The sequence below is a fragment of the Eupeodes corollae genome, chromosome 1, assembly GCF_945859685.1.
Source record: "Eupeodes corollae chromosome 1, idEupCoro1.1, whole genome shotgun sequence".
In the NCBI taxonomy this organism is placed as follows: Eukaryota; Metazoa; Arthropoda; class Insecta; order Diptera; family Syrphidae; genus Eupeodes; species Eupeodes corollae.
The window spans coordinates 140,350,572-140,377,565 of NC_079147.1; the positions used below are offsets into that span (position 1 = coordinate 140,350,572).

Consider the following 26,994-nt stretch of genomic DNA (forward strand, 5'->3'; position numbering starts at 1 on the left):
ATACATTTAAATTATAAGAAACCAATTGACACTTATGTTAGGATAATAAAATTTGCATTTTCTTCTCTAAAACAAGACAATTTTGTAAAAACAATTTGGTAGTGGAATTGGAGTGTGGTTGCTACGAACTGACAAACTCTATTCGCGTTCCACATACCATCCACACTGCATCGAATAAATTGTTCACGCTCAACTTAACCTCAAAATTATACCAATCTTGTTTTGTTTGTTGAAAAGGGTAATTATAAATTGACAATTGGTCGCTGTCTCCGAAAAGAAATAATGCTTATGTGAAAGAAAAGTCCAAGTATGCGAACATCCACAGTTCGCAGTTCGTAGCTCATGTGAAAGATGCTTAAAGAACGGGTATCGAATAAGTATCTGGGCCTACTTGCGCCCATTTACACCCAATCCACCCAATGCACTTCAATCTACAATTACTAGTGTGTCCGACCGAAGGTAGATTTTCAGCCGAAGCCGAAGCACAAGGTTGAAAAAAAGCCAAGACTTCTCCTTTCAATTGGATAAAAATATTATTTTTATTAAAATGTATTGCTTAAAAAACATAGGACAAATAAAATAAAAATAACTTACTAGTAATTATAAAGAAAAAAGAAATAAATAATTAATTTTTAGTAATTAAAATCAAAGAGTGGTACCCGTGGCATGATGGTTAGTGCGTTGGACTGTCATGCTAGAGGTCTTGGGTTCGATCCCTGCCTATGCCATCTAAAGTCTTTTCACGTGTACTGCCTCTTGCGAGGAATTGACAAATTCTCCAAGAGTAACTACTGTCATGAAAAAGTGCTTTCTCAAAAATTAGCCGTTCGGAGTCGGCATATAAACTGTAGGTCCCCTCCATTCCTGACAACATTACTCGCACACAGGAATGGTTGAGAGTTGTAAGTCACTAGGCCTTGGTTCTCAACGGACTGTCGCGCCACCCAATTTATTTTTATTTTTAATTAAAATCAAAGAGTCTAATGTTGTATGCTAAGAACAAAAGTTTGTCAACATTTTACTCAAATTTGTTCTTCTGTCCGCATATATCTTTTCGGCAGCACTGAACAGTTGTTCATTTAGAACGCTAGTGAGTGGCGCAGACAAAAATTGTATAGCTACGGTCCTCATCATGTGATCCCCATAAATCATCATCATCATGTTGCAATCCTGATGTTGATGTTGAAGAAGAACATCGGAACCGTTTGATTTGACTAGTTCTGTTGTAATAATGCCAATATTTTTGCCTTGGAATTTCCGATTTTATCACCGGTGAAATACTTACCTTTAAATGGAGGATCTTTAATGGTATCAATCAATAAACTTAAGTTTTCAGTTTCTCCATCTTTTGGAGCTAGTTTTGAATTCAGCATGACAACCAGTGGTATAATAATTGATATTGATGAAGAGTCGCTTGAGAAAAGCACTTCAATACGGATATCAAATCTCTTATTTGCACCCACTCTTCTGCTGCTGGTACTTCTATACCACCGTTCTGCCATGACAGCGGATTTTTGTTCCATGAGCCTTTCTAACATTAGATACGTGCTATTCCAGCGTGTTTCAACATCTTGAATCAAAGTGTGGTTGGGTAGGTCGCAAGTTTTTTGGAATTGCTTTAAATATCGACAAGCTTGCTCACTTCTTTTAAAATGTCCAACAATTTTGCGACATTTTTTATTATATCCATCATGGGATTGCTTTTGAATATAATGTCATGAATTACCAACTGAAGCGTATGAGCTACGCATCCAATGATGCCAAATTTCCAAGACGCATGGCAGACTGCATATTACAAGCATTGTCGCGTATTACCATGTAAACTTTTTTGGTCAATCGATATTCAGCAATTATATTAATTAGCGTTTCTGAAATATGCTTTCCAGTATGATTGTATTCAAGTGCACTTGCTGCCAATATAACTTTTTGTCTTTTCGTTGCTTGAATGAAATGAGCTGTGCAACTCAGCAAAGAACAAGTCTTCGCAGGATTACTCCATATGTCTCTAGTAAAGCTGACCCATTCAGCCTTTTCCAAGAGAAGTATGACTTTTTCTTTCACCTGGCATTAAAGTCGTTTTGAAGTATTTCTCAGACTTTTTTCTGTATCTAAATGAAGTGTTAGTGTCAGCTTAGTTGAGCCTTCGAAAATGTCGACGATAATGAGATCCATTATATTTGTATCGATTCTTGGGGATATCGGATGATCATCAGGGAACAGCGCAGCTTTTTTCTTTTCAATCATTTCATATAATGTGTATTGTTTCAGTTCATTTTTGTCTTGTGAAGGGTTTAAGTTTGACCTCTCGCTCTCAGTTTTTTTTTAAGTTTGTTTTTCTTGTTTTGTTTGTTCATTACTTTTCGAATAAGTTTCCCATTCATTTAAATGTTGGCTTGCCAAATGGTTCCAAGAGACAAAGCTTTTTTACATATTTTGCAAATTGCTTTATCGCTGTTTTTAGAAAAAATATTCCCGGATAGGATTTTTTCCAAAAAAGTTCTATATTTTACTTTGACTCGATTTTAGAGCGGATAAATAATTATAAGTAAATGCATTGCTAATTCTTGCAATACGAATATGTACTTACTTGAAAATTGAACAAATTAAATTAATAAACAACACAACACAAACCAAACCGAAACCACGATTTAACAAATCAAAACACAAACGATGCGCAAAAGGTGTCAGGCAAAATTCAAAAACTGAAATTCTTTTCGGCGCCTACTATAATGGCACACAAGTGTTTTGAAATTTTGGAATACCTACCGAAGGAAAGATTGCCTTATTCAGATATAATTATCTGTCCTAGGCGATCATCACCAGGTTCTTAGATGCAGCACTCCATTATCATATCTATCTAGGAGTCGCTCCGTTTAGGCACAGTTAAGTACATCCTATTTCCACAAACCATCAATTATAATAGAGAACTACCAATTGAGGTTCAAGTTTACCAACCTAGTGAAAATCAGTCTGACTCCCAATATGTTAAGACTGGATGAATCGTCGAGACAAACACGCATTTCCTTGTTTAAGTCGAGATATTTAAATCTATCAGATTCTTCACATTCCAAAATTGTCGCCAAGCGTTTATTATTCTTTGGTTAACATTTTCATAACTTAATCAATGATTGATTTTATTTGACCCAAATAGTTATAGTCTACCACGTAATCTAAAGTGGTGCCATCTATTTAAATTTCGGTATGATTTCCATTACACGTTGTTTGGATTTTCTCTCGATTAGTAGTTAAGCCTACTTGCCAGATAAATACTTAAATCGACTGTATCGAATGCTTTGACGAATTCAATAATGTAGCATTATATTATACTCCTTGGACTTTTCTGTTATTTGGCTCATTGTTTGAAGATGGAATCCACCGTTGAACACGGTTTGCTCAAAAATTTGATTTAATTCAAGACATGATTTTATTCTATTAAACTGGCATTTTGCAAATACTTTTTAAACGCAAGATATGATGCTTATAGTCCGTTTTTATCGCATGTCTTGCCTTTTTAGTGCATGATTACAATTTTGGATTTCTTTTATTGTTCTGGGATTTCCTCTGTGACAAAAACCGGTTTGAAAACTTTTTTCAACTAGTTGGAATGAATATGAAAATTTTGAGTATTTTAAAAACTCTGCAGCGATTCCAATACTTCCATTACATTTATCGGTTTTTATAGTTTGAATAGAATTCTCGACTTTACTTTGCAATCGCTTTTTTAATTGATTTTGTTTCTTCAGTTATAGTTTTAAGAAAGTTGTCGTTAAACGATTGTATATCTTCTTGACATGTTTTCTTATTTTTTTCTAAGATTTTTAAAATTGACTTTTTCGGATGGAATTTCTTTTTTGCTGAAATTGTCTTTGTTCTGTCTCTCTGCAGATTGCTTGATTCTTCGTTCCATATTTTGAACTAGTCCATTTCTTGATGCCTCATCGGTGAAGATTTTGTAGACGTTCTTTTTTGTTGTTCTATGGAGTTGTGTTTTATTGTGACTATTTTTCAGTGTGGCTGGCACTTGTTGGTAGTCTGATTTGAATTCAAAATAATTCAGAACGATCACATCTTCTAGAATAGTTTATTTAAAAGGTTGAAATCTAAATTTTAATAGTACTGTCTGGCGGTATCTACAGCCCCTGGTCAAATTATTAGACGCACTTTAAATTTTATGCAAAATCTCAATTTTCAGCTATTTTAATCAGGTTTACGAATATTGTAATGGATTAAAATTATTTTGTATGCAGAATATAAACTATGTATTTCCTACTTTTTTATAAAAATAAAACAACAGATTTATACATTTTTTTATAATATTTAAAAATATTGCGTATAAACTAATAGTTATACAAATTCTGCAGTGCGTCTAATAATATGGCCAGGGACTTTAAGTACAATGGTTTTATTGTTTCTTTTTAAACAGGGAGTTTTCCGCCATAAGCTTGTGTTGGCAAACATGTTAGATAAGGCGGCTTCCTCTTAAATTTCTTTCTTCATATCAAACTTGGGCCATGATTTTTTCTTCTACTCACTCTTTAAATTCAATTTTTGCATAAAATTCGTTAAGTGTTTTATAGAATGTATCTATTTTATCCTCTTTTGCCTTTTCTAAAACTCCATAACATAAACAAAATTAACTTACAAATCTTAAAATCATTTTTTGTCTATGCACGCTGCTCAGAAAATGATGATGTGACTTGTAAGAAATCCCACAGTACCATCAAATACATCGTTTGGGTTTAAATGTAATTTATCTTTAAATAAATCCATTTTAAATTTAATAAGAACAAAAAGAAATATTAACTTCAACATTTAATTTTGTTTATTTCTTCTCAAGGACGTGGAGCAGCAATGATTATCGAATCTCTGGGACTATTCTATCATATTAATTGTTTCAAATGCTGTGTGTGTCATTTACAACTTAGCGATGGTCGAAATGGTACCGATGTTCGCGTTAGAAATCACAAGCTTCATTGCCAGAATTGTTATTCCAGTGACGATGGAATCAAGTTCAGCTGTGTATAAATTGAAACTCTATTTAATTTTTTCTTTAGTATAATATATCTTGCGTGTGTTAGTCTATTTATATTTGAAAAATAAAACAATAATTGTTGTTATGGATTCTAATGGATTAGTTTTTAAGTAAAATAATAATTGTAAATTGTATTAAACTAAAATATAAAATTATATATATATATATTATGCATAAATGTTACAATGAATTTATGAGATCGGTTAAACAGGATATTCAAACAAACAAACAAACAGAACAAATTTAATGGCCAACAACCAAGCTTCTCATTAAAAATAAACTTCTATGTGGCAATATGTATCAGATGTATATTATGTCCAAATTAACTTAAAAACCAAAAAAAAAAGTTTGGAATTGTATCTTTCTTCCATTTAAATAATTGTTATTTTAGTTTTAGCTGTTATTTATATTATTAAACAAAAATACTATACACATAAATATTATACAAAACAAACAAAAACAAACATATTTTTGAATTGATTTAATATATTCTAAATAAAGAAAATTTAAAAAATAAATAAATAAAATAAAACACAACACATAAATTATTCAGATATTTTAAATTTTATTCATACAAACACATTCACATACATACATTTATATCAACATCTTATTTACATAACAAATTTCTAGTTTTATTTCTTTTTTTTTTAATTAACAAATAAAACTGTTATTGAATTGAACATTTTGTATTTTATTATTAATGTAATTGTTTATTGTTTCCTCGCTTTTAAAATAATACTGAGTTTTCGTTGACTAGTTCCATTGCAACTGCTGTATCCCATTCACGTGTAAATGGATAATAGAATATATTTTCCCAGCGGTTTCCACTTGGATAGTAACGTGTTATTTCCTCACTTGAAATGCTGTACACATCGTTCCCAATGGAAAATATTTCGAAAAATTCCCTTCAAAACAACAAAATTTAAACATTATAAGTTAAATTACTAATAAAAATGATCATCAACAAGGGCAAAAAAATGCAATGTGAATATAAATAAAGAAAAAAAATAGAGTTTTTTAATTATGCTTTTAGGGATCAAGTCTTTTGTGTTGTTAAAAATTGTGTTTTTAAAACAACATAACATGTCCCATTTCTTCGATGAAATTACAAAGCGACTGATGCAAACGACAATAATGGTTCATAAAAGGACTTAACACTGGTCAATAAGGTAATGTAGTTGGTAACCAAATTAAACAAGGTTTTTGATTGTTTTAGTTCGAATCGGAATTCAAAATCAACCTATCAGGTCAGGTTTTGAGATACCATCTTTGATAATTTGAAAAAAATTTATGTTATGCTTTTTGAGGACATGTACATTTATGAAACAGTTTTGTTTCATAAAATGTTTGATGATTTTCCAAATCTACAATAACTAACTTCAATATTCCGTTTAAAAAATGTAAGTATCATACTTATTTTTCAAAAAATTCTAAATTTGTTTTAAAAGAACGCTGGAGTATTTATGCTAAAACTATTTTTAACAGAAAATAGCAATATCGTAGAAAATCAATTGTTGATCTTTTTTTATTTTTTTTTATAATAAGCGCACACTTAACCTTCCGACCACAAGACATTTAAAATATACATACACCACAACAGGGGTGGCATAACACCCCAGCCAGGAATAAATTTAAAAAAAAACTTTAAAGGACAACATCTAATTTTTATTCAAACACAACAATTCATATACTTTATTAAAAATTTAAAAAACTTAATTCATAAAAAAATAAATATTTTTACAAAAAAAACTGTAGAAAGGAAAATGAAGCAAAATCAAAATTACAGTTCGAATAAAAATGCTTGGGATGTTATAGCACCCCTGTTGTGGTCGGAAGGTTAAGGGGATAGTACTACCCTTATTATGTAAAGACACAGTGTGAGCACTAGGAAGAGGAGAGATAGGTTGAAAGGAGGTGTCAGTACACATTGGTTTTGTATTCCTGGTGTGGTAAGGAATTCCACATTCGCGTAGTACGGCTAAAGAACGAATCTCTATCTTTGACAGTACTACCGAAGTTGAGCTCGTGGGTATACTGATGAGCATTCCTAGAAGCGCGAGTATTACGGTTGAACTGTTTAAGGAGAGGAATACAACTGGCTATTTCTCTTGAGCATAAACCGTTAAAATAACGATAAAAAACGGTGAGACAAGAAACTTTACGACGTTGTTCAAGCGACCTAAATGATCCTATAATCGTGTTGTCACCGATTAATTTAAATGCTCTCCGTTTAATTCTGTCTAAGAGGCTTAAGTAGGTTGCAGGTGCACCAGCCCAGATATGGGAGTTATATTCAAGCTTTGACGTATATAAGTTTTGAAGATAACAGCCAGATCAGGGGGCGAAAAACTTCTTGCTTCGCTTTAGAAAACCCAAACATCTTGCTACAATTTTGGCGACATCGCGTATGTGATCATTTCACAAAAGGTAGTTGGTGATACACATACCGAGAATATCGAGATGATCAGTCTCCTCGATGCAAGCGTCATCCATGGATAATGGCAAGGGGTGTATATCTCGCTTTAACGATACAAGACAGCATTGGGTTTTCGAAGCATTAAATTCCACGCGGTTTTTTAATCCCCATTGTACAATGCTGTTTAAGTCGGAATTTAATAAGCTCATCATATTTTGTTGTTGCAGTTCCACATCCGAAGAAGAGGGACGTAATTCTGAAAACGAATATGAAAAGCTGAGAGTACTATCGTCAGCGAAACAATGTATTAGATCAGAAGTTGCAGACAGGAGATCATTAATAAAAATGAGAAAGAGTGTTGGAGATAGAACAGAGCCCTGTGGCACACCAGCATTTATTATGTGGTTTTCAGACTTGAACCCATCCAATACTACTTGTATTAAACGATCCGAAAGGTAATTACTAATCCAATGAAGCAGGGATTCGTGAGAACCGAAAGTACGCATTTTCGATAAGAGAGCTTGATGCCAAACCCTATCAAATGCTTTTGAAATATCAAGTGCAATAATCTTACTTTCTTCAAAGCGATGTAAACATTTGCTCCACTGGCACTGTTCGGTGTGATGAACCATGATATCACCAATGGACCTATTGCTACGAAAGCCGTACTGCCGGTCATTAAGAAGCTTTCGTTCTTCAAGATATTTCTTAAGCTGACAAATTTAATCAAAACAAAATCTGTGGAAAGCTGTCAAAACAAAAGTGTCAAATCACTGGAACATAGAAAGAACTATTTTCGCTTCGTCGTGAATTCGGTAGAATTGAAAACGATACCCCGTGAACCTCATAATCAGGCCCTAGATAGAGTCAATTGAAACCCATAGTAACCTCACAACTAATGGGAAATTACGAAAACTAAATGAGATACTAAAATAATTTACACTGCATCTAGAAGATTAAGATTTGTACTTTGCCCAATCATTATACAACTGTTGGGGACAATTGGGATATGTTCTGTTTTAAATTAGCCTAAACGATTAGGTTAGGTTAGGGCATATTCTAAAAACCTGATGTGGTAGAAACAATTAAAGGTGAGCTACTAATTCAGGGCATCGTAATACTTCAAAAAAGTTTGTTTATGCATTAAAAAATAAACGTAATTTTTTCGACCAGTGTTATGAGAGGCTTCAGAGTTTTTACTTTATATTTATATGTTGTATGCTACATACCAGGAGATAGGTACTACATTTAACTTTAGCTTGGATAGCAGAAATGATATTGCATGGAGATTAATATGTGAAAAAGCATGTTTACTTTGGATCCCATTTTGATACTCGCTCAAGAGAATTGTCAATTTGTGTAAAGATAAGAAGGCCAGAAGTGATGAAATAAGGTTGCAGAACGAGCAAAATTGATTGCAGCTTATGCCATATTTACTATCATTTAAGGCTAGTACCTCACATCTTTCATCATAGCTTAGCAAATCGTTTAAATAATATTGAGGCACTGGTTGTAATTAAACTGGACAATAAGATGTTGCTTTTTAATTTTTGTATTCTTTATCTTTATTATATTTTAAAATATTGTTTAGAGATTATTCAACATTTATTGCCTTTAGATTACCATCTTTTATACCACCCGTTTCTACTCCTTAGCTCATACAAGAACAGTTTCTTCGACAGACTTCATAATGAATACTTTACTTAATAATAAAGTCCGCTTGAGAATTGAGTGTACAAATAATTAGTTCAGGGGGACTAGATACTAGGTATAAACAGTTATTTTCAAGGAAGGTTGAAAAGCTTTTTTAGGAAATTCCTCTGTAATTTTACTCATCAGCACCGATTAGATTCGACTACTGATCTAAATAAAAAAAAAATGTATTTAGCAGACAAAATAATTATCTTGATTCAGTTCCAGAGATGTTCATTATAAGCCCTTGCACGGCGGAGTTTCATTTTCGATGTTTGTGTATAAATTTGCAGAACCCAGCTTCTGTAATAACTTTCTAAAATATTAATCATGAGTTGCATCTGTTCAGGTGATTCGGACAGAATTACAAGATCATCAACTTTAATTGTTAGAATCGCAGATCTCACAACATCACCGAAAAAATTACCAACTATGTCATTTAGAAATATAGACGTATTGAACTGAGACTGCTACACAATAGAGTTAGTATCAACCCATTTCCCAAGCCTCTCAACCATAATACCTTTTTATCTATCGCGGAGATTGTAGACTTCTTGAACTAAGAGGGTATGTAAGTTAAGGAAAATTATTTATTAAACAAGTTTTGCATATCATTTTAAATTATAGAGGTGTTGTATTTAAAAACATACTCGCATGGAAAACCATCTTTTCATGATGCCTTACGATTCCCAGAACTAAAGATACATATTACTGTTTGTATGCCACCATTTGTGATATTGCAGTCTAAAATTTGTGTTTAAATGGTTTTTTTGAATATTATTTTCTTTAAAGCGGAATCAGCTTGTTGGAACCTAATTCAAATGTGCTTCTTTGGAATCAAAATACGTTGATATGAATCTTTATAATCTTCTTTCCAACATAGACGGTGAGTGTTTGCAAATTTTCTCCTCAAATTGAAAATTTTCTTGTTTTCCATGGGTAAGTTCAGATTTTCTTCAAAAATTGATTTTATTTCGTGGAGCATGGAAAACTATTGGAATTGTTTTTTTTTTGTCATCGTAGAGGTTCAGACAACATACATACTCGTACATACTTTATTCTTTGAACGTAAATTCTGACCAAGGCAATTGGTTAGTTGGTCAAATGTCATACTCTTCAAACTCGGAACTTTACTTCACTAACCTCTGCTTTCAGTTGATTGTGCAAAAACAACCAAATACATAAATATCTACAAAAAAAGTCTCAAGCAAGCTACAAGTCCTTCTTGAGTAGTTTTTAAATAAGTAAATATTACTTATTCCTTTTTTAATTTGACAAGGAACTCTTTCAAGTCTAAGAAACTTGTTTAAGAGTCTCTCACAAACATTAAAAACTTACCTATCTGATGTGAATTCAATAGTTTCCCATTCACGACTTCGTAAATCAAATCGTTCCATCGAACTTCCTAGTCCTTCACAGCAGTATATATAATTATCTGTTACAGCGCTAGTACAATAACTGTTTACTATATTTAGTCTTGGCATAGTTTGCCATATACCAACTCTAGGATCGAACATTTGTACAGAACTTAAGCTTTTTTGATCCGTTTCACCACCCATCACATACAAGCTTCTTTCTGAGGAAAGGAACAAATTAGCAAAATTAAGGCCTGTTTTTTCCTTTTGAAAGAAGAAAAAGAAGAAACATACCACAGACAACAGCTCCCATAGAGCTCCTCGGCGATAACATTGGTTCAATAAGCATTGTTGCTCCAGTCTCTAAATCCATGCACTCAACCGTTCGTAGTGTTCCTTTAGAACCATTTCCGCCCATAGCGTATAGGAAATTATCCAATATCAACGACCGATGGTGAGAGCGTTGTTCTTTCATTGGTGACATTGTAAACCATTTATTTTTATATACATTATAGTAAAAGCAAGTCCGACGACTTCGACCAACACAACCGCCTTGGACGTATAAAAAATGTTTTTGACTTGTGAAACTCAATGCAAACGCTTCCAATGGCAAAGGACTAAGTGTTGTCATATTGCCTGTTGTCATGTCGAGCTTTCCGAAATCCGGCTGACGACCCATTTTATCGAGTACAAAAATATTCCATTGCATCTTGCCGATACTGTGATAGACACTGTCCACCCAATCACGACAATGCTTATCGTCACAAAGCATGTTTATTGATTGAACAACTTGGTTACTCACGCAAGCCGGATGAAGCTTCGTAACGAGTTTATTAAGGTGTTGTTGGCGTTCGGTTGGATTATGATCAATCCATTTTATAATGCTGCGAAGAAGCGCCTCCTCATCGTAAATGTAAAGCTCTGGATTTTCTAGAATGTTATTAAACTGTAAGATATAAGATAAGGAATACAATTTTATGACAATGCCTTTGACAGATTGAAGAAATATAGTAGATTCAGAGGTAAGTCCATATTGCATAATATATTATTAAACAATCTTCAATACACATAAAATTACTTTAATCTCACTAAAACTCGAGAACACCTGGACCGATTCGGCTAATTTTGGTCTTGAATTACTTGTGAAAGTCCAGAGAAACATTAAACATTCAAATGACTGCTGATTTAAGATTTAAACCACATGAGGGACTTGAAGGTAAAAATTTCCCAATTCCAATTAATGCAACTTTATTGGAGATATGATACCTATGTGTTTATTGATGATAAATGAAGTTTTGTCGTGTTTGGGAATTACAGCATCAATCAAATCGTCATATGCACAAAGCTTTCAACCACGAGCTATAAAGAGATCAATACGACATAGCAGCATTAGCCAAGTACAAGTGGTCCACAATTAAGTGGCCTGGACCAATATATTTTTGATAGAGCCATGATTCTGTTATCAATTGATTTTCGCTTCCAGTTATTCCCCAATCAACTTTTGCTGAAGAACTTAACGCATGCCTAAAATCATCATATTTGTGGCGGTAAGTTAAGAAACTCCAATTAACAACCAACATGAGAGTATTTTTGCAATTAGATTAAACTACAAATGTGTTTCCGAATCAGTTGTTAGACATTGGAAATAATGAGGTTGCAGTAGACACCTTGACCGGATTCATCACATTACCCACAGATTTCTGTCACATCACAAGAGCTCATTCAGCGTATTTTCCCAGATGTAGCACAAATGTTCAATTAACATAATTGGCTTGGTGAACGAGCAATATTGGCGGCGAAAAATAAAGGTGTCGAGGATCTTATTGCGACCATTCAGAATTTACTTTCGGGACAGTGGGGTTTCTTCAAATCAGTCCACACCGTTGTGAAATAGGAACGTATTGATCCCGCGTATAACGATGATTCTAACGGATTTACCATTCGATTTTAATCGTTTACAATTTTCGGGACAGTGCTACACAAAAGTTTGTGTAAAAGGATAAAATGTGGAAAAAGAGGTCAGTTTTTTTTTAAGTATACAACATATTTCAAAAAATGATTTTCAAAGGATCGTGCCGTCTAACATAAATTCAATATTTTTATTTTTATTCAAACAAATAAAAAAAAAATAACAAGAAAGTTATAAAACTGTCACCCTTGGGGCAAAATCAGGTCCAAAATTATAACTTCTTGCACTCGTTCGTGAAAATAACCTCATAGCAACTTTCGTGAGGCTGATTAACGTACTTCTTGGCGAACGCAAAATGCTTCTGCCAGTTTGCTTTTTTCCCTAATGGCTTTTTTCTGGGAGTGCACGACTTAAATCCATTTCGAAGTATGGTTATTTAAAACCTTTCTGGATGCACTTAAATCTTGTGATACGTTTCTAGTTTCGAGCTGATCATCCAAGCTGTTTTAAATGGCTTTGATCCACTATACATTTAATCATCCTCTTATCTTTTGCTGAGAGCTTAGATCTTACCTACCGTATATAATATATAGTTCTCTGAATCGTTATATATGGAACCCTGTTTCGAAGTTACGCTGTAGGACATTTTTTGTTTTACCTGAAGATTAATTAACAACACCTTTTCACTCACGCTTAACTTTTTAGGATAAAAATGTACCGATATTTGCACAGGGCGTAATCAAACAGTAATCAAAAATAAAAGTATTAAAATTATGTTGGACTATACTGATCGTTTGAAATATACTTAAAAGAAAACCTATCACTTGATGTTTTGTGTAGCACTCTAATTCTCCTCATTGGAATTTTTCGGAATCAACTTGAACTTTCCAGCGAGTTAGAAAACCGTCATCTTTGTTTATTTCCGCACCACAAAACAAACAAATATGGTATAGAAGAAAAATTTTAATTGATGAACAGCCTGTATCGTAACTGTGGTTACACTTAATAACACTCAATGCCCCTTACACAAATAATCTAATGTTAATTCTACATTTAAAAAATAATGTTGGCATTCAAGATCTAGGTGAACCACGAACTACTATTGGACTAGAAGTATTACGAGACCGTGCCAAAGGAACTTTGTCAATAAGTCAACCGTCTTATGTAAGAAATTTATTAACCAAATACAATCTTTTGAATTGCAAGCCGAATACCCTACCAATGCCACCTAAAACTAAAATGGAGAAAGAACCCTCACAGAATGAAGAACGAACACCTGTTGATAAACAATCATACCAGGAACTCATCGGTAGTCTTTTACATCTCTCTACTTTTAGTCGCCCAGATATCTCCTGCAATGTTAACATGTTGTCTCAATTCAATCAAGATCCATGAAAGCAGCACTGGAATTTAGCTTTATCTGTTCTTAAGTATTTAAAAGGAACAATTAATTCAAAAATTCTCTATTCCAGAACAGGCAAACCAATTTTCACTTACTCTGACTCCAATTGGGCAGAAGACATCAATAATCGGAAATCCCAATAGGGCATTGTTTTCGTAATGGCTGGAGGCCCTATTGACTGGGAATCAAGAAAATAATCAATAATAACAACATCAAGTGTTGAAACCGAATATTTGACAATAACATTTGCTGCTAAGAAGGCAAAATATTTCAAGATCTTACTCGTTGAACTAGGAATCCTGCGTGAAGAGCAACACATATATTTATACACTGATAGCCAAAGTGCTCGGTATATTGCACACTATCAAGGAAAGCGGTCAGAACAAAACATCTTCACATTAAATTTCACTATATTCGAGAAGCTGTATCTGAGGGAACTATTCGACTAAAATATCTGCAAACAGAATTGATGTTAGCTGATTCTTTAACTAAGTGTACGCCGTTTCCAAAATAACGTTTTTGTTTTAAAAATCTTGGATTAACTTATAAAAACTAATTTTTAATTTATTGAATAATGAATTTGATTACAAAACTTAAGTATGCACATCTATTCAAACAAATTTTTCATATTTGAATTTACATTTACATATTTAAATCGAAGATTTTGAATTTTAAACAAATAATCGAATTACTTACTTACTTAAGGTGACGCTACAGTCCTGTGTGAACCAGGGCCTCACCCAACAAACTTCTCCATCTAGCTCGGTCCCTAGCTAGATGTCTCCAGTTTCGCGCTCCAAGTTGGGTGAGGTCACCTTCCACTTGTGCGCGCCACCTGATCCGCGGTCTTCCTCTACTGCGCTGTCCTGTGGGTGCGGATTCGAAGACTTTCCGGGCCGGAGCATTGGTTTCCATGCGCTCTACGTGACCCAGCCATCTTAGTCGTTGGACTTTTACTCTTCTTGCTAAGTCTACGTCGCTGTACAGCCCGTACTGTTCGTCGTTCCATCTTCTCCTCCACTCCCCTTCGATGCATACGGGACCGTAGATCACACGAAGAACTTTTCTCTCGAAGCGACCCAAGGTGCTTTCATCCGCTTTTGTCATGGTCCATGCTTCTGCACCGTATAGCAGGACGGGGATGATAAGGGTCTTATATAGCAACACTTTGGTCCCTCGAGAGAGGACATTACTACTCAATTGCTTTCTTAGTCCAAAGAAACAGCGGTTAGCAAGAGTTATTCTGCGTTTGATCTCAGCGCTGGTGTTGTTTTCTGCGTTTACAGCGGAGCCTAGGTAGACGAAGTCCTTGACTACCTCAAAGGTACGTCTGTCGATTGTGACGTTTTGACCAAAACGTCGGTGTTGTATGTCCTTTCTAGACGACAGCATGTACTTTGTTTTGCCCTCATTAACCGTTAAACCCATTTTGGCCGCCTCTGCCTCAATACTCACAAAAGCCCCATTGACATCACGCTGAGTTCTTCCGATTATGTCAATGTCATCAGCATATGCCAGTAATTGGACAGACTTTTGAAAGATAGTGCCTCTAGTGTTGACGTGTGAGCTCTGCACTATTCTTTCAAGCACGATGTTAAAAAAATCGCATGACAGCGCATCATCTTGTCTAAAACCTTTTTTGACATCAAAAGGTTCTGTTAAGTTGTTTCCAACCTTTATGGAGCAGCGTGAATTCTCCATGGTCATCCTGCACAAACGGACGAGTTGGCAGGGATACCAAAACTAGACATGGCTCTATACAGCTCGTCCCTGTAGATGCTGTCATATGCGGCCTTGAAATCGATGAAAAGATGGTGGGTGTCGATTTGGTGCTCTTGAGTTTTTTCCAGGATCTGCCGTAATGTGAATATTTGATCAACTGTATACTTTCCTGGTCTAAAACCACACTGATAAGGACCTATCAGGTTGTTGACGATGGGCTTTAGACGTTCACATATTACGGCAGAGAAGATTTTATAGGCGATGTTAAGTAGACTAATTCCTCTATAGTTGGTGCAGTTTAGAGGGTCTCCTTTTTTCAGGATCTGGTAAACAATACTGAGGTTCCATTCATCGGGCATGTTTTCTTCCGACCATATCTTACAGATAAGTTGGTGCATGCTCCTAACCAACTTATCTCCAGCTGCTTCAAAGAGCTCGGCATTCAAGCCATCTGCTCCAGCGGCTTTATTAGACTTCAACTTAGATATGGCAATCTTTACTTCGTCTAAGTCGGGAGGACGGGATTGTTGGCTTTCGTCGTTTATATCGAATGGGTCATCCTGCCTGACAGCGGGATTCAGTTCTTCGTCGCCGTTATACAGTCTGCAGAAGTGGTCCTTCCATATCCTTAGCATTGACTGCGGTTCCACTATGATGTTTCCACTTTCGTCTTTGCAGCCTTCGGTTCTAGGTTTATGTACCTGTGAATTTCGTTTCACCTGTTCATAAAACTTTCGAACCTCATTCCTGCTTTTATACCTCTCAACATCTTCGACCGCACGCTTCTCATGCCCTCTCTTTTTCCTTCTGAAAAGTCGGCGTTCCTCTCGCCTCTTCTGCTCATAGAGCTCACGAGCAGCTCTCGTCCTTTTATGCACCGCCGCTTTGCGTGCCTGTTGTTTGGCTGCATTTGCCTGCCGACATTCCTCATCAAACCAGGGGTTCCTTCTTGGTGGCTGTTTGAAACCCAGCACATCAGAGGCGGCTTCTCTGATTGCATCTTGGCAATGTTGCCACTGGTTTTCGATACATTGTGTTGGCGGCAGAGAACTTCGAGAGAGGTTACTTGTCACTCGGTCGGAAAAGGATTTGGCGATCTCTGGCGATTGTAGCCGTTCGACGTTGTATCTTCTCCCAGCACCTCCCTGTTTTGCCTTGGGTCTGGAAATCCGAAGTGCTACCCTGGCTACAACGAGCTGGAAGCGTGTCTGGCGTCGATCGCAATATGGTCAATCTGGTTGACGGTAGATTGATCTGGAGAAGTCCAAGTTCCTTTGTGGATGTTGAGGTGTGGAAAACGCGTACTGGCTACCATGACGTTTCGCCCCGCAGCAAAATCTATGAGCCTGAATCCATTGTCGGAAGTGTTGTCGTGCAGGCTGTTCTTCCCGATTATTCCACCAAAGGTGTCTTCCCTTCCTAGCTTGGCATTAAAATCGCCCAGGACTATTTTAATATCGTAGCTAGGGCACTGCTCATATGTTTTGTCTAAGAGCTCGAAGAACATATCTTTGGTGTTGTCGTCTTTCTCTTCTGTGGGGGCGTGCGCGCATATCAGGCTAATGTTGCCGAATTTAGCCTTGATGCGTATGGTCATGAGGCGCTCATTGATGCGCCTATAGCTCAAGACTTCTTGCCTTAGTCTGCCTCCAATGACGAATCCGCATCCAAATAAGCGCTGTTGGTTTTCGTGGTAGCAGTCACCATAGTAAATATCGCAGTTTTTCATCCTCTTTTTGCCCGGCCCATCCCATCGTATTTACTGGATGGCGGTGATATCTGCTTTATATCGTTCTAGGGCCTCCGCTAATTCTTCGGCCGCACGTGGTCTGTTAAGGGACCTAACATTCCACGTGCATATCCGAAGTTCGTTGTCCTTTATTCGTTTGCGTTGGTTGTCAACAGTAAATCCGTCCGTATCCGAGGCTTGTTGGTGCTTCGCAACTTTGAAAGCTTTTATGTGGCCAGGAAGTCACCCCGACGCACAACCCCCAACCTGGAGGGCCAGATCCTAAGTATAACTCCAAGGATGGGGAGCCGGATAAAACCGCCCCTTACAGGCCTGGGCTCCGAATAAGTCGAAGAAGCCCTATAAGATGTTCACTAAGTAGTTCAACCTTACTGGAACTGTAGACGCCACCGTTGATTCCATCTCGGGAATTCCTCCGCTGCCGTCTGGATAAGGAGAGGTGCCTTAGTGGAAACACCTCTCCCCACCTCTCTCGTTCGAATGTTAATTCTAATACAAAATACATTTCCTGTAACCTTTTTTCCTTTTTTACTCTTCAATATACTTGTTGCTTGAACTTTACTTAGCGTCGTTTTATTTAATCTTTGGACATCTTCTTTCATAACTCTGAAATTCTACAAGCCTTGTAAATAGCCAACTTTTAAGGAAAACTGTGTTTTGTAGGTAGCAACATCTAAAAAAGTAAAAAAACTTTATTCATATAACGAGCATTTGATTTTTAATTACGGATTCCTTTTGTTTGTTTTAACTTTATTTTATACATAAGTTTAGGTCTTCTATTTATCGATTAAGACAATACGAAGTCTGTCGGGTCAGCTAGTTTTTAGATACAATTCTTGAGAGAAATTTAAAAAAGTTGTTTCTAGTAAATGTTGGCTTGAATCTGGCATAAATCGACTCAACTTCACGATGAGTTCCTATTTCTTTAATTTTACTTACAAAACTCGAGAAATTATATTTGAGAAAAACAAAACTTACGTCAACTAAGGCGTATAAGTATTTTAATTCTAGCGTGTAAATAATTATGAGATAAAAAGTAAATTAAATATGTATATAGTTTAAATAGTATTGTATTTATATTACCTCATCAAATGTCATCAAGAAAAATTCATCGCTTCTTGTGACTTCTTGAAAATGCTTAAAAACGTATTCACATGCAAATTCTTCGAGCCTCGGTAATGAATGATTTTCTGAAATGAAAAATGAAAATGAGTATTTATCTAAATGTTAAATATTTTAAATTTAAAAATAGTTTAACACTTTACTAAGGAAAGAAATGTTAAGAAATTGTAAGTTACATACAGTTATGTGCAAAATAAAAGATATTTCGTTGTAGTTAAGTAACTTAATCATTTTAAAAGAAGGAGACCTTTCGTCACATCCGGTATTTCTGATTTTTTGGTTACTAGAAATTAATAGTAAAAGCTTTGAACCTTGAGTGAATAACTAAAGCTGTCGACAAATTGACGCGTTAATTCCCAGAAGGAGAATATTTTTTAGAAAAATCATTGTGTTTGATTTTAAGTCCAACAATTTACATATTATTCGAACCTTAAGTTGTGTTTGTAGATATAACAGAATACAGTTATTAAGAGGTTGGCCGATGCTCTGTGTTCTGGTGAAAACCGCAGCTTGTTTGAAGCTTGGTTGAGGAAATAAACCAAGCGAAAGATAATTTCAGATTGGCTAGGTCGAAATTCTGTAATTTTACTTTTTGAAATAGTTTTGAAAATCCTCCTGTTTTTCGATGCTCTGTATTATGGTGAAAACAGCATCTTCTTAGAGGCTTGGTTGAGGAAATAGATCAACCGAAAGATATTTTGAGATTGGCTGGGTCGAAATTCTGTAATTTTACATTTTGACGAATTTTTTCGAAACGAGAGTTCGCAGAAACTTTTGGTTTGCAGTTGGGGGTACAGTACTAAAGTATCTTTCGTTTGAAGTGTATCCCGTGGGAAATAGTGTTGAAAATACTCTTTTTTTTCGGCAAGGGCCCACGATTTTTTCGAGAAACTGAAAAAATCATTTTTGAAATGTATGCGTCAATTGAAAGGTGGATCGATGCTCTGTGATATAGTGAAAACCGCATCTTGGCAATCGAAAGATAATTTATGACGGGCTGGGTCGAAATTATGTAATCTTACTTTTCTACGAATTTTTCCGAAACGAGTGCTCGCAGAAACTTTTGGTTTGCAGTTTGTGGTAGAGTATTAAAGTACCTTTCGTTTGATGTGTATCTCGATTGGGTGGAAAATAGTTTTGAAAACACTCCATTTTTTCGGCAAGGGGTTAACCCACGATTTTTTCGAAAAACTGACACAAATCGTTTTTGAAATTTAAGCATCAATTGAAAGGTTTTTCGATTCTCTGTATTATGGTGAAAACCGCAACTTGTTTGAGGAAATAGATCAACCGAAATATAATTTGAGATTGGCTGGGTCGAAATTTTTTAATTTTACTTTTTGACGAATTTTTTCGAAACAAGAGCTCGCAGAAACTTTTGGTTTGCAGTTGAGGGTAGAGTTTTAAAATACCTTTCGTTTGACATGTAACTTGATTGGGTGGTAAATAGTTTTGAAAATACTTCTTTTTTTCGGCAAGGGGTTGTTAGCCCACGATTTTTCAAAAAAAAAACTGAAAAAAAACATTTTTGAGATTTATGCATCAATTGAAAGGTTTTTCGATGCTCTGTAGTATGGCGAAAACAGCATCTTGTTTGAGGCTTGGTTGAAAAAATAGAACAACCGAAAGATGACACTTGTCAACACTGTTTTTGTCACACGAACTTTGTGATGATTTTTATTTATGTTGATGTACCCTCATTCAAAAATAAATCATTATTTTGTATCAGTCACATCCAGTTTTTTTGTGACAGCTACATATTCATTTCTGACCTCATTTACGTGTTTTTATTTGTGCTTGGTTACACTAGCGCAAAAAAGAATGGCTGAGTTCCAAAATGTAAAATAAAAGTATTGATGCGGCAGTAAAACCCTATTCATACGCATCAGCTACAAAAACCAGCTCCTTTTTAAGCATTTAACTGTTTATAAGTTTGGAGGTTTGCTTAGTTCCAAAACTCAACGTAACCATGTTTACAAAGTAGAAAGTTAATAAACGCATCCGATACGTAGTCGATGCGCATTACTAAGTCCCGGTCTACATTGAACGACTTTTGCAGTGCCGACAAAAATTTTCGTGTGTGATTGAGAGGTACAGAAGACATGTTGTACCTCTCAATCGCACACAATTACAACAACAAATTTTTGTCGGCACTGGAAAAATTGTTCCATCAAATAAATTAATGTCGCGAAAGTATTCTAGTAACCCAGACAGTTTTTGTTATGTGTGTGGAGAATTATTTTTTACATCTCAGCGTCGGAAATTTACGCCGTTAATTGAAAAGTGCTATTCAGACTATTTCGGTTTTCCTGTACGCCACCAAAAAAAACCCTGGGTTCCACATATATGTTGTTCAACGTGTGTTAGACTCCTATTAGTTGGTCCAAACAAGAATCTAGACATTTGGCTTTTGGTATACCAATGATTTGGACGGAACCAAAGGATCATGTAAGTGATTGTTATTTTTGTTTGATTCAAACAAACATAACAACTAAGTCTAAACACACTGTCCAGTACTCAATCGTGTCATCGGCCAACAGACCAATCCTACACGGCACCGAATTGCCTGTGCCAAAGCCTCCAAATCAAGCAGAAAGTCTGGATTCTGTTCCTTGTCTGGAATTTGTTCTTATCCAACAAAGTCGGATATCTGAAGAGAGTGACCCAAAGTATGAGCCGCCAACTTCAAAAGAACCGCATTTATTGACACAAAGTGATTTAAACGATTTAGTACGCGATTTGAACTTGTCAAAAAAACAGGCTGAGATTTTGGGGTCTAGATTAAACGACTAGAAAATAATTTCTCCTGGTACGAAAATTTCTTATTTCCGACATCGTGACGAAGAAATGAAACCTTACTTTTCTAAAGCAGATGATTTAGTCTATTGTAATAACATCCCTGTGGTGATGAATTTTTTAAATTTTGAATCACACACAATGGAAACAAATTTCCTTCAGTGCCGGTTTTTGTGGAGATTTTAAAGTCATTGCTCTTTTGCTTGAGCTACATCTTGGTTACACAAAACATTGCTGTTTCATTTGCGAATGGGACAGCAGAGACAGAGAAAGTCACTACACAAAGAAAGTAGGGCCCAAGCGTGAATCACTTACTCCAGGACAGAAAATGATGAATGTTAAAAATGATTCTTTAGTGAACGCTGAGGACATACTTTTACCACCATTGCATATTAAGCTTGGCCTGATGAAACACTTTGTAAAAGCTATGCCTAAAGATGGCAGTGGGTTCTTATACCTGAAAGAGAAACTCCCTAAACTCAGCGAGGCAAAAATTAAAGAGGGAATATTTGTTGGTCCACAAATACGGGAACTAATGAATGATACAAATTTTGAAGGAAAGCTGAATTATCAGGAAAAAGTCGCCTGGAAATGTTTTATGAATGTTGTCCAAAATTTTCTAGGAAACCATAAAGCGGAAAATTATAAAGACTTAATCAGTGAGCTTTTAATTTCATACAAGGCTTTGGGATGTAATATGTCTTTAAAAATACATATGATGTACTCTCATCTAGATGTTTTTCCCGAAAATTTGGGTGCTGTGAGCGATTAACAGGACGAGAGATTTCATCAGGACATTTCTTTCATAGAAAAGCGCTATCAAGGGAAGTGGAGTCCAGGAATGCTAGCAGATTACTGCTGGGGAATTAAAAGGGACCTACCAGAAGCCATACATTCAAGCAAGTTATAAATATTTATTTTACATTACGAAATATTTTTTTATGTTACTGATTTTTGAACTTTTCATAAAAATATAAATCTTGATGTCACAAAATAACCTGATTTATCAATTTTTTTTCTGATGTTCGGTGGCCATAGTACAATCAAAATCTGGTACAAGTTTACGTGTGACAAAAAAAGTTTGAATTTTGTTGACCAGTGTAATTTGAGATTGGCTGGGTCAAAATTCTGTAATTTTACTTTTTGAAATAGTGTTGAAAGTACTCCTTTTTTCGGCAAGGGGTTAGTCCACGATTTTTTCGAAAAACTGAAAAAAAAAATAATTTTTGCATAAATAGATAGGTGGGCCGATGCACTGTTATGGGCCCTCCCTCTCAACAAAGGGGAGGATATGGACCCCCCATCCCATACTATTTTTTGTTACTTCAGTATTAATTTAGCTAATTTTTTAATAACTTTATTCTGAAAACGAGTGCACCTTAAAATCGTAGAAAATGACTGTAGGTATAAGGCTTTATTCTCGTATATACTTATTAACGAAGAAAGCAACCAGAAAAAAATAACTAAAAAATCTTGGTCTTGGTTTTTGAAACAAAAATTATTAAAATAAATATTCAAGTTAAAAAGATGAGATGCACAACTGAGTCCTACAAACTTGCTCATGAATCCAAGGAGGCTGTTTAAAAATAATTAATTAATTTTTGTATATACCAATTCTTTTTGTCAATTTTAGTTTAAAAATATTTTTAGTATGCGGTTATTTAGAGACATTTTGATTTCGAAAAAAAAATGATGTTTCAATCAAAAAATTAAAAAAGAGGCTGGGATGCGACCCACACTGATATCTTCCCATCCTATCTGTCGATTTGTCTTGCTTAAAAGTTTGTCTATATGTATGTATGTACTCGCATCAATTTTTACCAAATTTGCGTACTATTTTTTGTAGATTTTATTTTTTTATGAAAAAAACGAATTGTTGGATTTTTATACACAAATTACTGAATATCGAAAACAATATTTTCTGTGAAATAACATAAGTTTGAAGCCAATATTTCAAATTTTTGAAATATTTGAGTCGAAAATCAATTTTTACCAACTTTTGTTATTTTTTTTTTAGGTTTTTAATTTTTTGTATAAAAACTGTCAATTCGATTTTTTTCAAAATTTTACTGAATGTTAACAACAATATTTTTTGAAGGATAAAAGTAGTTTAAAGCCAATATCTACAAATTTTGAAAATTTGAGTCGAAAATCAATTTTTACCAACTTTTATACATTTTTTTTTAGATCAAAATTTTATAAGATGTCAAAAACATTATTCTTCGTCGCACAAAATTGTTTTGGAGTTAAAATCATATTTTAGTCGTAAAATGTTGGAGGTGACAAATTTTTTTTCAGGTTTTTTGATTTATAAAAAAAAACCGTTAAATGGATTTTTTTCAAAAAATATACTTCTTTGATATCACGTTACAATTTATTATATAAAATTTAATTCAAGTCTCTAGCGTTTTTGGTTCGTAAGATATTTAGGGTTAACCAAAATGTTCACCTTTTTTCAAACTGCTATGAAAAAAAAACACCCACGCAATTTTCTTGAGAGCCCTTTCTGCATCTTTCTGCCTTATTATCTGTATAACAAAATTTATTTGAAATCGATATCTCTTCTGGTTCTTGAGCTATGGACGACGAAAAAAACGTCACGAACGTACGGACGTACGGACGGAGATCTTTCTAAAAATCTTTTATTTCGACTCTAGTGACTTTGAAACGTCGAGAAATGTTAAAATTTTCAATTTGACGAATCGGACCCATTACAATTACTTCCTATGGGAAGTTAATAATGACAGTACAAGAGTTTGTGCAGAAAAAACTGATTGAAATCGGTTGATTAGTTCTCGACAAAATTTAAAAATAAAATAACGGCTCTGTGGGGGAACCTTTTTGAGCAATATAAAAGTTTTGTTTTAATATTAAAAGACACAGAAAAACAAATTTTGCGAAAATTTACAATAATAAAAATGTATTGATTTTTTTTTTTTGAGAACATTTAAATTTTCAATTTCTTACCAAAAAATTGTATGGGTACTACCGTTATTTTTACTGAAAAAAACGCCTGACACAAATCGGGTCAAAAACTAAATTTACAAATTTAAAGTCAATCGATCCAATGCTTTAGGCAGTATAAGCCGGACAAACGCACAGACAGAAGGATGGAATCGAAGGACCCACTTTTTTCAACTTGTCTACCATCGTAATGTCATATTTCATTTAAATCTCGAATTCGAAATTATTACGAATGCAAAAATTGCACATTTGCGTTGGCTTGTTTTTGTGTCTCCGCAAATTAATGGGACAATCGCACATGCACGGAAACTGTCAAAAAAAGTATGCGAAGGTGTTCAGAAGATATGCAAAAAAGCTGCACACTAATATGAATTCTCGCCATCGCACATTATCCGAAAACAATTTGCGTGCGTATGGAGACTGTTTTAAAAGGATGTTCAGATGATATGCGTCAATAGTCGTTAGCTATGACGTAAAAATTACGTCAGAACCTCAAATGTTTGCGGCTTTTTATACGTATTCGGTATTTGTCTAATTTTTGTATACATCGAGAATTTAGTTTCTAGGGAACTTCGTTTAAATTCCAACTTAGGTAAAAGGCCACATTCAAATTTACAAAAAACACTGCCAAAGGAATGAAAACGTTTTTGAAAGGAATTTTAAAAACCATAGCGCTCGTTAGAAAACTATATAAATACAACTATGTAAGTAAATACCTCCAAATTTTTTAACTCCAAGGCAGTTGCTGGCATCGAGTGCTTTGACTATAAAATCACAACATCTCTCTTCAATCCAATCGATCTGAAGAAACGAAGCAGTTGCTAAAAGAGTCTGGACGTTCATATGATTCACTATTAACTGTCCAGTGTAGATATAGTCAAGAATAACCTTTAGACAATCTGGTTCGATGTCATTAAGAACTATCTCCTTTTTATCGCTCTCTGGAAAATGACCTACAAGCGTATAATTGCAAATATTGAACAAATTTTCGATACAAATCGCAATAAACAATCAACGTAAACAACAACATACCGCTAAACATTGCAAGGAAATACAAACTGGCTGCCGAAAGGACATTCTTATGCACATTGAATTTCTGATCCCCAGCAGTAAGAACAGTGTCGCAGAGCTATAAATTTAATAACAAATCAGTGAATAACTATAATTGATTGTTTTAATATTCGCGTGGAATCACCCACTGTACCGTACCTGGCTGTCCTTTCGCTGTTCATTGAGTCGCAACAAAATACCATCACTATGTTGGCAATTTGTGAATTTTGTGCCAACTTTGTCGACGTTTTCCAACTTTTTGTCCATGCTTCATAAGAATAATGAAGGATTTATAAATTACGTGTAAACTTGTGAAGAAAACTATTATTAATCAAAACATTCAATTATAATTAATCGATTATGATTTGCAAGTACAGTTCTTCAAGTGCGCAGGACTTTTACGTAGATTGTCTTTTTACATGACATTTTTAATATTTGTGTGTGTTATGTTTATCTTTTTAATTGAATCTAGTACGTTTATTGTGCAAATTTGAAGGGTGACCTTATATGACTCATGACCTTTCAAAAGGTATGCACATTAATGTATATATACATTTATCTCTCAAGATTATTAATATTTCAGTCTTTGTATGCCTTTCACATTTCAAAAGCATATATTTACATACAAATTAAAAATCTAACAATTACACATTTTTGCAACGACCTCGAACACGACAACCAAATGTTTTCGAAAACATACACAACCGTCAAATTTTACTTAATATTGTAACCGCAAAAGTTTGAAAATTTGTATCGATGTTTTTTACTCTTTCGCTGAATTTTTACTTTTTTACTCTACAGTCCAGGACGGACTTGGGCCTCAGCCAAAATGCATCTCCAGTCGAAACTGTAGAAAGCTAGCCGCCCTAGCTAGCACGCCAGTCCCCAAGTTGGTTGAGTATTTCTCCCACCTGCGTGCGTTAACTGAGTCGAGGTCTACTTCTACTGCGCCGCCGTCCCTCGGAATTGGATTCAATGATGTCAATTCACTCTACATGATCCAGCCATCTAAGTCGTTGGACTTTTACTCCTTTAACCAGGTCAGTGTCTCTCTACAGACCTTACAGTTTATCGTTGTATCTTCTCCTCCACTCTTCATCTAAGCAGGCGGCACCAAAAATCACATGAAGAATTTAATTTTCGTTCTTTCTTTGAAAGGGTAATGACGCCATAAATGAGAACCGGGATGATGAATGTTGAAAGAAGCTGCGATTTGAGAGAGTCACTCTTCGTTTGATTTCAGCGCTGGTGTCGTTGTCTGAATTTATAGCAGTGCCTAGGTAGACAAAGACTCTAGCTACCTCAAAGTTATAGCTGCCATTGTGACGTTTTGTCCAAGACGTCGTCGTTCAATGTCCTTTCTTGATGACCATGATAGCATACACTGCGTCTAGCGTCTAGCCCTCATTGACCACTTAACCGAACTTCTCCTTTTCCGTCGCAATGCTCCACTGAACTAACGCTTTGATCTTCCAATTACGTAATTATCATTGGCGTATCTGAGTAATTGGATGGCCCTTTGGATATTGTGGTTTTACTGTTGACAGCTGAGTTTTGTACAAGTGACAGTACATCGCTTGCTTGAACCTTTTTTGACATCAAATGCATCGGTGTGATCTCTTCTGTCTGCAGCGTGCATTCTCCAACGTCATTCTGAAATAACGGATAAGTTTGACAGGGATTCCAAAAACAGACATTGGGTCGGTTCAGACGACATAAAAAACTTGAAAATTAGGCATGTTTTTAGTATTTGATTGGCCAGCTGCCAATTAAGGTAACTT

At 35.1% G+C, this 26,994-nt stretch overlaps 2 protein-coding genes across 3 annotated transcripts in view; one reads left to right on the plus strand and one right to left on the minus strand.

Annotated features, from left to right (window-relative positions):
- The window catches only part of LOC129938734 (uncharacterized protein CG43427), a 145,279-nt gene extending 140,077 nt beyond the window's left edge, over positions 1-5,202 (plus strand). The window contains exons 10-11 of one of the 2 annotated variants that reach the window (XM_056046460.1): positions 4,682-4,745; positions 4,838-4,976. In XM_056046460.1, coding sequence (XP_055902435.1) covers positions 4,682-4,743 — 62 coding nt within the window. In that variant the 3' untranslated portion in view covers positions 4,744-4,745; positions 4,838-4,976. Of the gene's footprint in view, positions 1-4,681; positions 4,746-4,837 lie in introns of both variants that reach the window. The other variant, XM_056046458.1, reaches the window with a different exon arrangement.
- A 371-nt stretch (positions 5,203-5,573) lies between these two features.
- LOC129938735 (kelch-like protein 28) lies at positions 5,574-25,757 on the minus strand. The gene is made up of 7 exons (XM_056046462.1): positions 25,373-25,757; positions 25,196-25,292; positions 24,880-25,116; positions 18,365-18,471; positions 10,793-11,444; positions 10,482-10,719; positions 5,574-5,940 (listed from the first exon to the last, which is right to left on the minus strand). Exons 1-7 carry the CDS (start codon positions 25,478-25,480, stop codon positions 5,763-5,765), a joined length of 1,617 nt encoding a protein of 538 aa, XP_055902437.1. The 5' UTR covers positions 25,481-25,757; the 3' UTR covers positions 5,574-5,762.
- Positions 25,758-26,994: the final 1,237 nt, after the last annotated feature.